We start from the raw sequence: 16,364 nt of genomic DNA, 5'->3' as shown, positions 1-16,364 counted from the left end.
GTGATATGGAAACAGAACAGCACTTCTAGTAGCCCCAGGTTCTTAATAGGAAGAGTCAGTTTTATCTGTAAAGATCCAAATTTAGTTTATTAAACACTGAAGCAACTGATACTACATGCAATGCACAAATTGTTGTTTTGTAGTTTTGATTAATGGTCAGATTCAGATCAGGTCAGATTCCAGTAATCACTTTCAGTCTCAAAAAAAAGCCACTGATCTGGTGAGTCACCAAAATTTATTTTAAAACAAAGATACACGCTCAGGTATCAAATAGTTAGACAAGAGAACAAACACTTAATCAGGGTTTCCATCATGTTCGAATTTCAGAGAAACACTGAGCAAATGCTGATTCCGGAAATCTCTCTCACAGCTGATGAACGGGGAAAAATGAAGGTTTGGAAACGTAAAGTCGAATCACGTATAAAGGTCGAAGTCCAGTCTTCTGGAGTTGTAGAACTGTGCGCCCTCCTGGTCGATCCGTCTGCAGTACACGCCGTCCTTAAAGTAGCCCTGATCCACCCAGTCCTGCAGAAAGGAAGAGAAACATGAACCAAATTTAAGATCTGCAAATTTTCTTAGGGGTGCTCGATCAGAATCAGCACATATCGGCCTAACGTGCACTTTTTTATTTATAGCTAATCTGTAATGTGATTTTATGGTGTAAATAATGTGAGTCAGTTATGTACAAACGTTCTACACTAGAACGCTGATGCTAGATCAGTCAAACTTGAGTTGAAACACAAGCGAGACGCTCCTGCTTCATATCAGTGTGTTCAATTTAGCCACAGAAGCGTGAGCTTCAGAAACAGAAACATAAATGTTACTGTCTCTTTGTTGCCTTTTGCTTAAATTGATTTTGAAAAATGTTTGCATGATTAAATTGTTAGGATGTAAGTGAAGTTGGGAGGTCAGAGTGGTTTGATATGAAATGCATTTTAAAGAGTAACCACACCCAACTGTTTTCTACGGAGCCCCTAAGTGGCTGTGGTTTTAAAAATAAATAAATAAAGAAAAAAGTTAATGTTTTGCGTTACAATGCAAACAGTTTGCATTTGCATGCAAAAGCTGTGCTTTGCTTAAGCTCAGAGACGGAGCAGCTCACTGAATTTACGTTGATCTTGGATTGAAATGTAGAGACGGAGTGTCGCTTCTCAAAATCAAACATGATTCTGCTCTTAGTGACTCAAACTGACACTGAGTTTCCTCGTACAGTAAAAGCTACATTTACAGAGACTGCAGAGAACAACAGCTGAATAAACTCAGCACAGACTCTCTCTCTCTCTCTCTCTCTCTCTCTCTCTCTATATATATATATATATATAGGAAATGGTACTATATAGCACCAAAAAGCGTTCTTCTGTTGTTACCATGTCAAGCTTGCTACAATAAAAGAACCCATTTTAGATTTTCTTCCCTACATGTTCAACTAAACAGAAAATAAATGCAAATAAGCAGAAATTGTGCAAAAAATGTGCAGAATATGCATGTTTTGTCCACTGTAGAGAATGTGTTTATATATTTTCACTTTTTTCAGACTGCAGGTAAAGTTTCCTTCTGATGACTCCTCCATGCAGATCATGTTTGTGCAAGCAGTGCTGCACAGTTTAACGCTGCACCACCAGGCCTGTGTCAGTGAAACCTTCCTGCAGGTCCTTCGCTGTCATATGGGGGTTTTGCTTTGCCTTTCTAGCCAGCACACGAGCAGCGCTATCTGAGTGTCTTCTTGGTTTTCCAGATCTTGCCTTGACTTCCACAGTTTCCCTTAACTGCCAATTCTTAATAAAATCTCAGCGAAAACTGCAAGCTGGAAACGGCTTAATCTGCTTTTATAGTTTTCTCCTGCTTTGTAGGAGAATTAGGCTATGTTTACACAGCAGGTAAAAGTGGCCCAAATCCGATCTTTATCCTCAAATGTGACACAGATGTGTGTCTGTGTGTCAGTGTGAACAGATAAACACACTGAATCTGACATTTTCAATTCTGATTTGCAACGCTTTCAAATGTGGTACTGAAATCCGATACGTATCCGATCTGCGGCAATGTGACTCTGAACAGCCAGATCAGAATTCATGCGGCTTTTATGTCAATCCAACTCGACATTCGTTATAATTTTGCACTGCTGAGACTCAAACATTTCAGCTGATGTTTCTGTACCAAAAATTAGAAGAGATGTATCGCAACCGCTACGTGTTCGAAGAGGTTTTGAATGAAACGGCCGAATGCGGCCGGAGGAGACCGAGGCTGCAGCGTCAAAAAAAAGTTTGAAGAATATGAGGACACGAACTGAAGAAGTGCCCGTGGCTTAATAACGAGCCCTTTTTACGGTGAACTCGAACTCACTGTGGGTGATGAGTCCAGCTGTCAACCACTGGAACTTTATACTCGCTCCTGTTATGCTGGTGAAGACGAAACTGATCCTCTGGGAGCGACTGGCATTCACTGGCCGTCATGACTGTTTACCTCTGGACGAGCCGCCATGTGAAGCTCTGTTCTTTTGTGCTTGTGGGTTGGTTTAGGAGCTGATCTGTTCAGACTGATGTCGCACACAGATCACATTTAAAATATATTGGGAACAGCCAAACAAAAAAATTGGATTTGGTGAGAAAATCAGATCTGGGCCACTTTTACCTGCTGTGTAAATGCAGCCTTAGCTTCACTTTCAGATCCAGCTGCTTAGTGGAGCTCATGGTTCTTGAGTGTTGGCACAAGGTTTAAGGAGTCAGAGTATTTATTTCGTTCTGGAATCATCATCAGATGACAACTCATAATGACAAATCTTGATCTGCCTAACCAGTTCTGATGAGTCATTTAAGGCCTAACGAGGTAATTAAGCTCTGAGAGTTTATAGCTAAATCCAGAAGATTCTGACCTGCATCTGCTGGCTGCTGAAGGGTCCGTAGAGCTCTGAGCTTTCCTCATTGTCCCATTTATACTCCCACATCACCTCGTCACTCACTGCAGAGAAAACACAGCACGTTTAGGTTTTAAGAGACCCCCAGAATAATTCACACCTTTCAGCTCAGTGTCTGAGGACCCCTTAACAAAGCCCACTTTATTCTACTAAGCCAGGGAACCAATCCTAGTGTCATAAAATGTGATACTGTAACTTTCTATATTTTTCATTATTCATATAAATAGACTAACACTATGTTGATGTTGTGATCTTCCTATAGGTGAATTAAACTGTGCTAATTTGTGCTACACACTAATTTGACTTGGATGAGCAGAATATTCTAACATTTGAAGAGTTTTGTATTGATTGAACTCAAAATTCAGATGAATTAATCAATTAAGCCGTAACAATTTGACTACTTTTCTGTGTCCAGCCAAATAACCGCAGGGTTCACAGATGATAAGTGTTTTTAATCTTTTATCTCATAGTTTTCACATTTTTTTATAGCATAATTAGTAAAAATATAAATATATAACAAATGTTTTTCTATTTCTGTTACTGTTGCATTTTGTTGCATATGGCAAGAGCACGTGACAATCTGCAATGCATACAGTTGAAGTAAATGACTGCAGTACCACAGGACCCATTTATCATCCAGGCATTGGGAAAAATTAACGTGCATAAGAGTAATTTGTTCATAAATGTTTTAAAAACACAGATAAGTATGACAATAATTATAATGACTCACAAAAAACTTAACTTGGAATATAAAGAAAGTGAAAAAGGTAGTGTGGTGTAGGGCTGAACGATTTGTGGAAAATATCTAATTGCGATTTTTCCAACAATTATTGCGACTGCAAATTAAATTGCGATTTCTTTTTTAAATTGAGATTCAGGCCTGTTTTTTTTTGGCCAAGAACACCAGAACATCCACCTTTTTTGGCTTGAGGCTCGACTCCTGAACGCAGTGTGTCAAACTGCCAGTAAGTTGTGGTTGTGATGTCACAACACATGGAGATTTGGTTGCCTCTGATTGGTCTAACTCACCTACAGGCAGTTCACAAACTCTTATTAGGTTCCGTTTCCCCTCTTAAAACCTAAAACACTGGTTTTGCTAACATACACACTGAATAAAGATGGTTCTTTTGTAAAGACAATGGTTCTGTGTAGAACCATAAGGACCATAAGGTTCTTCAAGGTTCAAAAAAAGATGGTTCTTTAGTAAAGCCAGTCGTTCTATATAGAATCATGAACACTTAGACCCATTTGCATTCATAGAAAGTTCTCTGCGTGGTGAAATGGTTCTTCAGATTGATGGAGAATGTGTTGTATATGGTTCTATATAGAACCTTTTTGAAGAGAGTTCTCTATAGGACCAAAATGTTCATCTGTTGTTATAAGCTTGACATCAACACACAACAAAGAAACAGTACCAGAACCCTTTTTTGATGCTATACAGAACCACATACAAGACGTTCTCCAATCTGAAGAACCATTTCACCATGCAAAGAACCTTTTATGCATGCAAATGGGTCTGAGTGTTCATGGCTCTATATAGAACGACTGTCTTTACGAAATAACCATCTTTTTTTAAGAACTTTGAAGGACTATACTTTTTAAGAGTGTAGGCTATAATTAAAGAAAATTGCAGCTCTTCCGATTTGAAAATTGCGATTTCGATACAAAAAAACGATTAATCGTTCAGCTCTAGTGTGGTGTTGCGTCCATTTACTGCCACTGTATGGCAACAATTACATAACAGATTGTGTTTCAGTGGTTTTTCCCTCTTCAAGTTGTGTATCATCACTGGATTCTTCACACAAATGAAACTGAAGTACCTGTTGCCATGGGGCAACATCTGCATCCTGTCTATATCTCAATTCCTGTGACGTGTAATCAGCAGTGCTGAGTGTAACAAGACGAAGTCCATGGCTGTGACTCACACTGACAAATAAAAGCAAAAATGTTTGGTACTGATGACCTACATCTGAATGACCGCTCCATATTAAGTCATCAACGTCTGCTAAATCCACCTAAAGAAAGGGTTCAATCTAATTTTATCCACCTCGTTTTAAAGAAAGGCTTATTATGACAACCCTTATAATGATCTGCCTAAAAAAACAATGAACTAAAGGCAATAAACATAAACATGAATAAATAAATATTTTCCATTGTAAAGTGTAAATAAACTATGTTAACTATACACACCAATCAGGCGTAAGATTACGACCACCTCCTTGTTTCTACGCTCACTGTCCATTTTATCAGCCCCCCGTGGACCCTCACAGAGCAGGTACTATTTGGGTGGTGGATCATTCTCAGCACTGCAGTAACAATGATGTGGTGGTGGTGTGTTAGTGTGTGCTGTGCTGGTACGAGTGGATCAGACACAGCAGTGCTGCTGGAGTTTTTAAACACTGTGTCCACTCACTGTCCACTCTATTAGACACTCCTACCTTGTCAGTCCACCTTGTAGATGTAAAGTCAGAGACGATAGCTCATCTGCTGCTGCACAGATTATGTCGGTCATCCTCTAGTCCTTCATCAGTGGTCACAGGACGCTGCCCACAGGACGCTGTTGGCTGGATGTTTTTGGTTGGTGGACTCTTCTCAGTCCAGCAGTGACACTGAGGTGTTTAAAAACTCCAGCAGCACTGCTGTGTCTGATCCACTCAGACCAGCACAACACACACTAACACACCACCACCACATCATTGTTACTGCAGTGCTGAGAATGATCCACCACCCAAATAGTACCTGCTCTGTGAGGGTCCATGGGGGTCCTGACCACTGAAGAACAGGGTAAAAGGGGGCTAACAAAGTATCAGAGAAACAGATGGACTACAGTCTGTAACTGTAGAACTACAAAGTGCACCTATATAGTAAGTGTTGCTGATAAAATGGACAATGAGCATAGAAACAAGGAGGTGGTCAGAATGTTATGCCTGATTGGTGTACACTATATATTATGGTACACTATATTAACTTCATACACTATATATTTAACTGTAAAAAATACAATAAACTTCACATTATTTGCTAAAGCTGTAGCATTAGTAAAAGTAAAACATTTCACCGCTTTGACCCTCACTTTCTTCCAAGTGTGTCCAATTTACCGTCTTTCGTGGAAACCTCGGCCAATGATCAAAACTGGGTGTGTCCAATATCACTTTGTATTGTTTATAGCTCAGCTGAACTGTTTTTAGATCACCATTTTGCACAAGGACATTAGACTTTTGTTTTGTAGCTAAATTTAGCTACTCCGTATAACGACATACAGGCGGCACGTAATACTGAGTTTTACATGTGCTTAATAATCTGATCGTTATCGGATTTCTGCAGTTATCTGATTATTCAAGTAGTTGTGTGAACAGCACACTCTGATTTCTTAGATCAGAGTAAGGTCTAGAAATTTGATGAAGAAACCTGATAAAGAGGCTGGATTTTAGCCAAGTAAGATTTCTCAGTGCATGTGAACTCTTACTCTGATTTCTTTCATTTCTCTCAGTCTGCGCATGCGCAAAACCAGAGCAATGTTCAACGCAGCACCCGCGAGATGCAACACAACACTTTTAAAGTGATGCTGAAACCAAATACATGCTTGACGAAATTAAGGAATTAAATATTTTTCATCTTCTATAGATGATGTATGTTTTCAGGTAATTAAAAAAAAAGCTGCAGCATGAAGTTTTTCGTTACGTTTACATCACGTCTTCTTCTGTGAGCTTATTGGCTGGTTGTAAAGCAGAAATCTGATTACTGCCTGACTCATGTGACCCCATTATCTGATTACCCAATAGCATGTAAACACGATCACCATATTGCTCACTGCAGTTATCAAATTATTAAGAGCATATAAACGCACTCATTGAGTGAGTTTACATGCACTGAATAACCCGATCATTCAAATGGTTGTGTAAACAGCGCACGCCGATTTCTTAGACGGGAGCAGGGTCTAGAAATCCGATAAAGAGGCTGGATTTCAGTAATCTGATTTCTCAGTGTATTTAAACTCTTACTCTGATTTTGGAGCGACGCTGACACCAAATACATGCTTGACGAAATTAAGGATTTAAATATTCTTCATCTTCTAGATGATGTATGCTCATATTTTCAGGTAAAGCGGCACAGTGTTTTAAAAAAAAGTTGTGGCATGAAGTTTGAGTTGTACGTCACGTCTCCTTCTGTGAGTTTACTGGGTGGTGGTAAAGCAGAAATCTGATTACCGTCTGACTCATGTAGAGACAGAGTTTCCCCTTTATCGGATTACTCAAGTGCATGTAACGTGTTGATCGGATTACTGACAAAATATGATTTTCTGCTCAGATTATTAAATACATGTGAACTCAGTGTTAACATCCAGCGCTCCTGCACGTTTGTTTGGAAACAAACATACTGCCAAACAGACGTCCTGGACCTTCTTCTGGACAAGCTCATCCTTTTGACTCTCTACCATAGAGCAGATCTGATGTATCGGAGTTTTAGTTTCATTTTCATTTTCCCAGCATTTGCTGAAAATCTATAAGCTCTTCAACTGGCATTCGAAGTATATACGCATTTCTTTTAAATGTCTTACTGAATGTTTCTGTGTAAACCTCTAAGATTAACACAATACTAGAAAATATTAATTATTCCCAACCGAATCTGTAAACACACTGTGCTCTTTAGTGAAACGGATTCACAGAGAATAGATTATTGATTCAGTTTGAACATTACAGTCACCACATTCACTCCCCTATCCTTCACCTCTGCCGTTATCCTTCTCCTTCTTCTCTTTCTCCGCACCATGCCGCTCGTCAAACTTATCAGCGAACATGTCCAGCTCGTCCTCCTCCTCCTCGTTTTCTCCTGGCTGCTGTGCGGCCGCTCCCTGCTGCAAGTTCTTCAGCTTGTAGGCCAGTTTTTCATACGTCTGCTGATAGATCTCATATTCGCCCAAACCCACCAGTCTGTCCGCCAGAGCCGTCAGCTTCTCCAGCTTCTCAGTGTCTCTGTTCGTCGTCTCGTCTTTCTCTTCCTCCGCTCCGTCCCTCAGCCGGCTTTTCTTTTTCCGTGCCCCGAGCCCCCCCAACCTGCGGAGGGCAGCGGAAACGGTCTCTCCGGGCAGCAGCAGGCCGACCACAGCTTCTGTCAGTTGATAGAGATTGTACTTGGCTAATGGATCTTCCTCTGGCTCTTTCTCCTCCTCTTCCTCATCTTCCTCCTCTTCTCCCTGCTGTTCTTCCCGCAGTCGCTCTTCCTCCGCCTCGTCCTCGTCTCCTGCTCTTCGTCTCCGTTTAGCAGAGAGGCCCTTCTTTTTCTTCTTTATCGGCTGCTCTTTGATTTTCACCTGTAAGACAGACAGAGGTTTACTACCTACACTAATGAGAACGGACACATTTAGAAACACCAGGGATCGGCCGCACCAGCCGTACCGAAGTTCCCCTCTTGTCACTGGGGTGGAACCCTCAAGGCTCCATCTCGGTACCTTTAGTCAGGGAACATAACTGAACCATAATCCACTGAAATGATATGTTCTAAGCTGTACTGACTCCACACACCCCGTCTCGTCTCCAGGCTTTTATTTTACTGTTCTGTTTAAAGCATTCGGTTATGAAAAGGTACAAATACGAACTTTTCACCTGGAAAAACTGATTTAAGGATCACAATCAGACCTTAAAACCACTGTTGGACCTTTGAGGGAAAGTTTACACTGTTTGTACCTTGATGAAGGAAAAATGTACCTGAACAGAACCTTTATGTCTAACAGTGTACATACAGCGTTTGAGCTGCAAAGCAGCGAGAAAGTTATACAGACATTCCTTTTTCCAGACAGATAGATGGTCACAGTCACGCTGCTCAACAAAAATCTAATTTATGGAAGTGCACGATATATTTGTTTATCCTCAACAGTATTCTGACTTGTAATTGGGCAAAAGTTTAAAACCTGACAGACCAACCGGGAATTTTTTTAAATTTTTAAAAATTGCGTTTTTAAGTTTGTACAGTTTTCTATTTAATTTTCCCTGATTTTCATGGTTTATTTCAGTGTATTTTGCTGTGTGATGCGCGGAAAAAAATGGCGTTGGGTCTATTCTCTAAACACTGTGGCACTTCAGTGATGTGAAATGCTGACCAGTTAACATGGGCACCAAAATGAAAAGCAAGACTTTTCGCGTCGCTCACGCCACGCAGACGCAGTATGTGTGAATACGGGCCTGAATGTTGGGAAAACTAGGAGAGAACAAGTAGACAGCACAACAAAGAAAAAAAAAACTCTTTTTGGTTAATTTGAGTTTGTGATCCACCGAAATGAAAACTCTTTACTGAAACTAAAACTTAAATTCAGTACTCACTGGGCCAAAAACCTAACTGGAAGCCAAAAGAAAAAATTCTTCTACATATAATTCACCATTTTATTGATCTTGTGAATTACCATAGCACTTTTAATTTTAAAACAACTTAAACAACATTAAATGCACAACCTACCCAGTCGATGTTGTCCAGCCAGTTGTCCCTGATGTCCTTTTCCTTTTTGATAAAGTAATTCCCCTCCGAGTCAAAGTGCCCCTCCTCCATTTCTTCGTTCAGATTGAAGGGAGTGATGGGCACTCCTTCATCGCAGTCAATCGTCGCCATTTCCTGCCCTATAAAAACACAGACATGATCATATAAGACATTATTTCACCTTATTGATTATTATCATATGCACAGAAGACAGAATGACAACTTAATAGTCCATAAATACGAAGTAACTCTGCACATGAGCAAATACATCAACTGAGCTCTGTATTAAGGCAAAAAATTTGCACATACACAGCCAACAGTTTATAAGACTACACTGAACTGCCCTGCTTGTCAAAACTGTTTGCTGCACTTATTGTTTACAACAAATTAAATTGTTATAAACATTTTTGCCTTTAATCATATTGTTTTATTTTGCTGTTTTATAGAAACACTTCGTCCTCTAGTCCCTCATTAGAGGTCAATTTCTGATCCAGCTGATAGTTTGATAGTAGAGCTGGTTTAATGGAAGCCTGGCTACTACTGAGCGCTGACTGGCCGGCATCACTGCTACTGAGCGCTGACTGGCCGGCATCACTGCTACTGAGGACTGATTGGTGGGCATCACTGCTACTGAGCGCTGACTGGTCGGCATCACTGCTACTGAGCGCTGACTGGTCGGCATCACTGCTACTGAGGACTGATTGGGCGGCATCACTGCTACTGAGCGCTGATTGGTGGGCATTACTGCTACTGAGCACTGACTGGCCGGCATCACTGCTACTGAGCGCTGATTGGTGGGCATTACTGCTACTGAGCGCTGATTGGTGGGCATCACTGCTACTGAGCGCTGATTGGTGGGCATTACTGCTACTGAGCGCTGACTGGTCGGCATCACTGCTACTGAGGACTGATTGGGCGGCATCACTGCTACTGAGCGCTGATTGGTGGGCATTACTGCTACTGAGCACTGACTGGTCGGCATCACTGCTACTGAGGACTGATTGGGCGGCATCACTGCTACTGAGCGCTGATTGGTGGGCATTACTGCTACTAAGCGCTGATTGGTCGGCATCACTGCTACTGAGGACTGATTGGGCGGCATCACTGCTACTGAGCGCTGATTGGTGGGCATTACCGCTACTGAGCGCTGATTGGTGGGCATCACTGCTACTGAGCGCTGATTGGTGGGCATTACTGCTACTGAGCGTTGATTGGTTGGTATCACTGCTACTGAGCGCTGATTGGTCGGCATCACTGCTACTGAGGACTGATTGATTAGCTTTACTGTTACTGAGCGCTGACTGGTGGGCATCACTGCTACTGCTAGTTTATTTCTGCCTAATTTATGTCTATTTCTATTTTTATTTCTGCCTTATAGGTCTTGCTGTCTGTCTATCTGTCATCTGAAAGCATTCCTCGTGCTGCAGGTTATGGTTAATGTCTGTTTATGGCTCCTTTATGACAGCAAAATAGATTATTTTTGCTGAGAGCTGATACATTAAAATATGCTCAAAATAAACACAACTAAAAGTAAAAACAATACATTTTTGCGACACTTTAGGCTTTTAAATTTGTACATATCTATTCTAAACCTCTATAATATTTTTTAAGGATGATGGGAGCCCTGCGAATACGATTAGGAAACATTTGTCCTCTATGTCACCACAACATCAAAGAACACAGATCAAAGAGAGATCATTTCTTCTTCTTTCACTGTGTGGGGCAGTGAACGTGCACAGGCAGGCACCTTCAACATCATCGCTGGCGAGTATGTTATATTTGCTGCTGTTCTCTCCATCCTCTTCCTCGTCTTCCTCATCACTGTCTAAAGAGTGTTTCTCCTTAAACCTGGAGCCTGGACCGCTCACCGCGTCATACATCTGCGGAAAAACACAGACACAGCAACACATTAAAGGGCGGATAGCATGGAAAACATGTTTTTTCCTTGCTTTGTTTAGGAATAAAAGAGTTTGATGTCGTATGTAAGCACGGAGTTTCTTTCACTCCCATTCACTCTCCACAGTCGATATCATGAAGTTCCACAGTATTTATTATTTTTTCAGACATCTGATGAGTTGAAACAGAGAAGAAAAAGCCAGCAGCGCTACATTTTTAAAAACACTTTTAAAAACTGTGAACACAGTGATTTTTATTTTACATTTGGCACTAAATCCAGTTAATCAGGACTAATTTTGCTCTCTTTGTAATGAAACATGCACTTGGTCAGTGTCAACAAGCCCTGATGATAAACACGATATGCTCAGAAAAGCATATTGTGTTGTGACATAATGTATCACAATAAACATATATATTGTCATATCGCCCAGCCCTACGTGTAATTATACTATAACATTTTGGTGCAAGTTTAGCAGCAGCATTCAAAAATTTGCCTATTCAGCCTGAACTGTATTTTGAATGAGGCACAATACAGGGCAGCCAATCAGAAGAGAGATCATTTACATTTTATGTAATTTCATTTTATGTGATTTCTTGAGGTATCGCGATATTATACTTTTGCCATTACGCCCACCTTGCGCTGAACAGCCAGTTTCCTCCTTCCAGTTCTGTAACTGATTCAAGACATTTAATTTTTGACATCACTTTGACCCATTTAAGAGCAAATGATGTTGTTTACATCAACTCAATTCTGTATTTATGCAACAAGTTATTAAAAACTTATGCAGCTTAGCTAGACAGGCCTACTGGTAATACGACTACACTGCTACACTGACCAGCTGAACTGCTGACTGTAATTAATACTAATAGAAAATTAATTTATGTATTAAACAGTGGTGTATTTATAAGCTGCTTTTATTATTCAAACAACATCCATGTTATCTCACAGTTTAGGTCCTGCTGTGCCTCAGAATAACACTGAAATCGTAAACAATCAGCTCAGTGTTCCAGAAATAAAGGTACTAAACTGTCACTGGGGTGGTTCCCTCAAGGCTCCATCTCAGTACCTTTAGTCAGGGAATATAACTGAACCATAATCCACTGAAATGATATGTTCTAAGCTGTACTGACTCCACACACCCCGTCTCGTCTCCAGGCTTTTATTTTACTGTTCTGTTTAAAACATTCGGTTATGAAAAGGTACAAATACGAACTTTTCACCTGGAGAAACTTATTTAAGGTTCACAATCAGACCTTAAAACCACTGTTGGAGCTTTGAGGGAACATTTACACTGTTTGGACCTTGATGAAGGAAAAATGTACCTTTATTTCTAACAGTGCAGGTCGATAAATGAGAATAAACAGCTCACCTTCTTCTTTGGGAGATCGTCATCCAAATTAAACTCCCCATCTCCATCTTCAAAACGTGACTTTTCTTTTCGACATTCTAGAAGACAAAGAACAACATGAGCCTCCTGACTGACACCTCAGGAAACGTCATAAAACTATGGATGTCCAGAGAGGCCATGAGCTGTGGGTATAAATTTCTGGATTGTTCTGGATTGATTTCTTTTGTTGTTACCCAAAATGGGGGGACTCTGCATTTTAACCCCTCCGTGCTGCGAAAACACCCACATGCACCCTAGTGAACACACACACTAGGGGGCAGTGAGCACGCTTGCCCGGAGCGGTGGGCAGCCCTATCCGCAAGATGTGACTTAGGTTTTGTTCACACAGCAAGTAAAAGTGGCCCAAATCTGATATTTTTCTTCATATGTGACACAGATGACACAGCTTTCATATGTCCGATCTGCGGCAGTGCAGCTCTGTCTGAACAGGTAGATCGGAATTCATGCGACTTTTACACAATCCAACTCCACACTCGTCATAATTTCAGGCTGCTGAGACTCAAAACATTTAGGGTGATGTTTCTGTACCAAACTCAGAAGAGACTCATCGCAGCCGCTCCGTGTTTGAAGAGGTTTAGGTAGAAGTGTCCGAACGCGGCCGCAGGAGAACGAGGCTGCAGCGACAAAGAGCAGATAAAAGTCTGAAAGCAGTTTAAAGAATCCGAGGACGCGAACCAAAGAAGTGACCGTGCCCTTTTTACGGCGAGCTGAACACATTCTGGGTGATGAGCCCAGCTGTCAGTCAGTGAGGCTTCATGGTGGCTCCTGTGATGCTGGTGAAGATGAAGCTGAAGCGACTGGCAGTCGTGATTGTTTACCTCTGGATGAGCTGTGAAGCAGCGTGAAGCTCTGTTCTTCTGCGCATGCAGGTCAGATTAGGAGCTGATCTGTTCAGACTGAGATCACATTTAAAAGATACTGTGAACAGCCAAACAACAAATTTTATTTGGTGAGAAAATCAGATTTGGGCCACTTTTATCTGCTGTGCAAATGAGATAGTCAAGTGGTGATCTCAAGATATATACTACCTCATGGCCTCTTTGGACTTAAAACAGATTTTCATTTCACTTTTTGCACCGCTCCTCACTTTTCTTCCACCTATTTTTCACATTTATGTGTCATCTGTTTGCATTAGCAGGTTACGGTGAGTAAACAGGTGTTGAAATGGGTTTCTGTGAAGTATAACAAACACAAACTGTGTATCAGCCGATGAGCTGCACTGTAAACCCTGATCAGTTTACTCAAGCTAATCGAGGTGACCTGGTCGAGGCCGAGTTAAAAGCTTTCAAACTTTACGTTTAAAAAAGTATAAATACACACTCTTAAAAAATGGTTCTTCAAGGGTTCTTTAGTAAAGAACATTCTATATAGAACCCTGAACACTCAAAGAACCGTTTGCATGATTAAAAAGTTCTTTGCATTGCAAAAGTGTTCTTCAGATTGTTGGAGAATGTTTTTGGAAAGGGTTCTTAATGGCACCCAAAAGGGTTCTTCTACTGTTATGATGTCATGGTTGTTGCAATAGAGGAACCCTTTTTGGTGCTATATAGAACCCGCTTCAAAAAGGCCTACAGCACATTCTCCATCAATCTGAAGAACACTTTCATGATGCAAAGAACCATTTCATCATGCAAGGGGTCCTTTGAGCATTCATGGTTCTATACAGAATTGTTTTCTTTACTAAAGAACCCTTGAAGAACCCTCTTCTTTAAGTGTGAAACATCTGACAACCTATACTGTTCAGGAAAGTTCAAGTAGCCAACTTTCACTTTCACACCAACATAACTGTGATGATCACAAGATGAAATGTCAAAGAAAACTTTGTCAAAGAGTTGAGAAAATCTAAGGCAGCAATCTAAGCTGTTTAGTAACAACCAGACTGACCAGAGACACTAAACACTAGAGGTGTGGGGGGGGGATCGATTCTTAGATGCATCGTGATGCGGACGTGAACGATTCTGAATCGATTCACAAATGTTGAAAATCGATTTTCTGAATATTTAATTGATAACGTAACGTTGGCGGAATTTGGAAGCGCAGCGCCCGGACAGTCTGCAGCGGCACATAACAAAAACACTACTGGATGAGCGAGAAATCCGACCGGCTTCCTCGGCATTAAAGCCAGGTTAGGTCAGGAGTCACAACACAAATGATAAGAAGAGCCATTTTGTCCTTTCAACAAAAACCAAACCACCTTGGGAGCCACAACATTTAATGTCCAGTATGTCTCAGTGTGTGATGATGTTCTAGTATAGACTAAACAGTATAAACAAAAACACAGACCTACTCTGCTCTGATTTAAGCTTCAGCTCAGCTATAGCTGCTTTTCTCACATCTCCAGCAGGAAACTTTTCAAAAGTAGATCAATTTCTTGTAAAACGTCTCTCAGCGTTCGACTGTTTTACGAGGCTAAGTTGCTTCTCATTCGCCAGCTTCTTGTTCGATGTTTTCCGTTCCACCTTAAATTCTTACTGAGGCGCCAGAGTGTAAATACGGCACCATTTAAGGTGGATCGGGAAAATTCGACTTCCGCGATCTCCGCAACTTTTTAGTGTGTGACAGCCTCTCTTTGCAGGTTTGACGTTCCAGGAAACCGACCGCGCTGCTTATATATGCGAATAAGTCCATTCGTCTCCAAACGTTCGTCTTAAATCTCTCTCTTTGCCTCTTCGCAGCTACGAGCCAGGCCAGACTCTCTGTGCTGCTGTGTGACCTGCGGTCTGCACGCCAGGGGAAAAGGGACCTGGACAGATCAGAGCCACACTACATGCTATAAGTTGTGTCACATTAAACTATTTTAGAAACACGAAATGTTTCCACCCGTTTTCCTACAGGTTGTACTTGCTGCCAACCAGAGGACCATCGAGCAGGCAGCAGAGCTTCCACCCAACTCTGAAACGAATTATCACAACTTTTACTGCCAAGGATTTGGGGTGGTTTCAGTCGTTTGGAGCCGAGAGACGGAGTCCAGTCTCGAAGATAGTTTACTTGTTGGAATTCACCCGTTCCACCTTAAATAGGGCAGTAGTTGCACTCTGGCGCTGCACTATTTAAGGTGGAACGGGTGAATTCCAACAAGTAACGGGAAAAATCGAAATACAACAAGCTGGCGAATATGAAGAGGCATCTTTGTTAAGAGTGTGAAATGGCATTAAGAAGGCCGTCTCTTCATAAGCAGGGCTGATATTAGCGACGTTAAGCCCGGTTAAGTTCAATAATAACGGTATGCAGTCTGAGCCGTTAGCCGGCTGTGCTAAGCTACACTCCCGCTGCACTGCTGAACGCCTCGCCGCGCAGCTTCAGCGCTTATTTACTCTACAAAAACACCACAAAGTTCCAGACACCATGATACGAGCTCGGCGAAAGTCTGACAGACAAAACCCGAGCTTAATTTCATTTCTGTGGCGCAGAAAACGCGCTGTTTACCTTCTTACGGCGCTGTCGTGTTTTCCCTCTGCGCCATTCAACTGGGGACGGAAACGCCGCCCACTTTTACTGAGGCAAACTGCACACAGCGCCGCCTGCTGGAGACACCGCGCACTCACCGTCACAACCCGCCACTTTTATTTTGTTCACTGAGGCGATGTGGCGATTATTTTAATAAGGCCTGGTCACGAACTAATACACTGGGGCTACAAGTTAAGTTTCTCATAACTCGTGGCCTCAGTATATACATCTGT

The 16,364-nt window shown here is 41.5% G+C and overlaps 1 protein-coding gene across 1 annotated transcript; it reads right to left on the bottom strand.

Annotated features, from left to right (window-relative positions):
* Positions 1 to 208: 208 nt before the first annotated feature.
* On the bottom strand, positions 209 to 12,721 carry cd2bp2 (CD2 (cytoplasmic tail) binding protein 2). Its single transcript, XM_036590244.1, is given in 7 exon segments — positions 209 to 525; positions 2,870 to 2,955; positions 7,640 to 8,222; positions 9,362 to 9,519; positions 11,127 to 11,259; positions 12,646 to 12,696; positions 12,698 to 12,721. Coding segments are annotated over 7 exon segments (1,146 nt in total). The 3' UTR covers positions 209 to 414.
* Between the last annotated feature and the right edge of the window lie 3,643 nt (positions 12,722 to 16,364).

The sequence above is a fragment of the Colossoma macropomum genome, unplaced genomic scaffold (genome assembly GCF_904425465.1).
Source record: "Colossoma macropomum unplaced genomic scaffold, Colossoma_macropomum, whole genome shotgun sequence".
NCBI lineage: Eukaryota > Metazoa > Chordata > Actinopteri > Characiformes > Serrasalmidae > Colossoma > Colossoma macropomum.
This window is presented reverse-complemented; position numbering and strand designations above follow the sequence as displayed.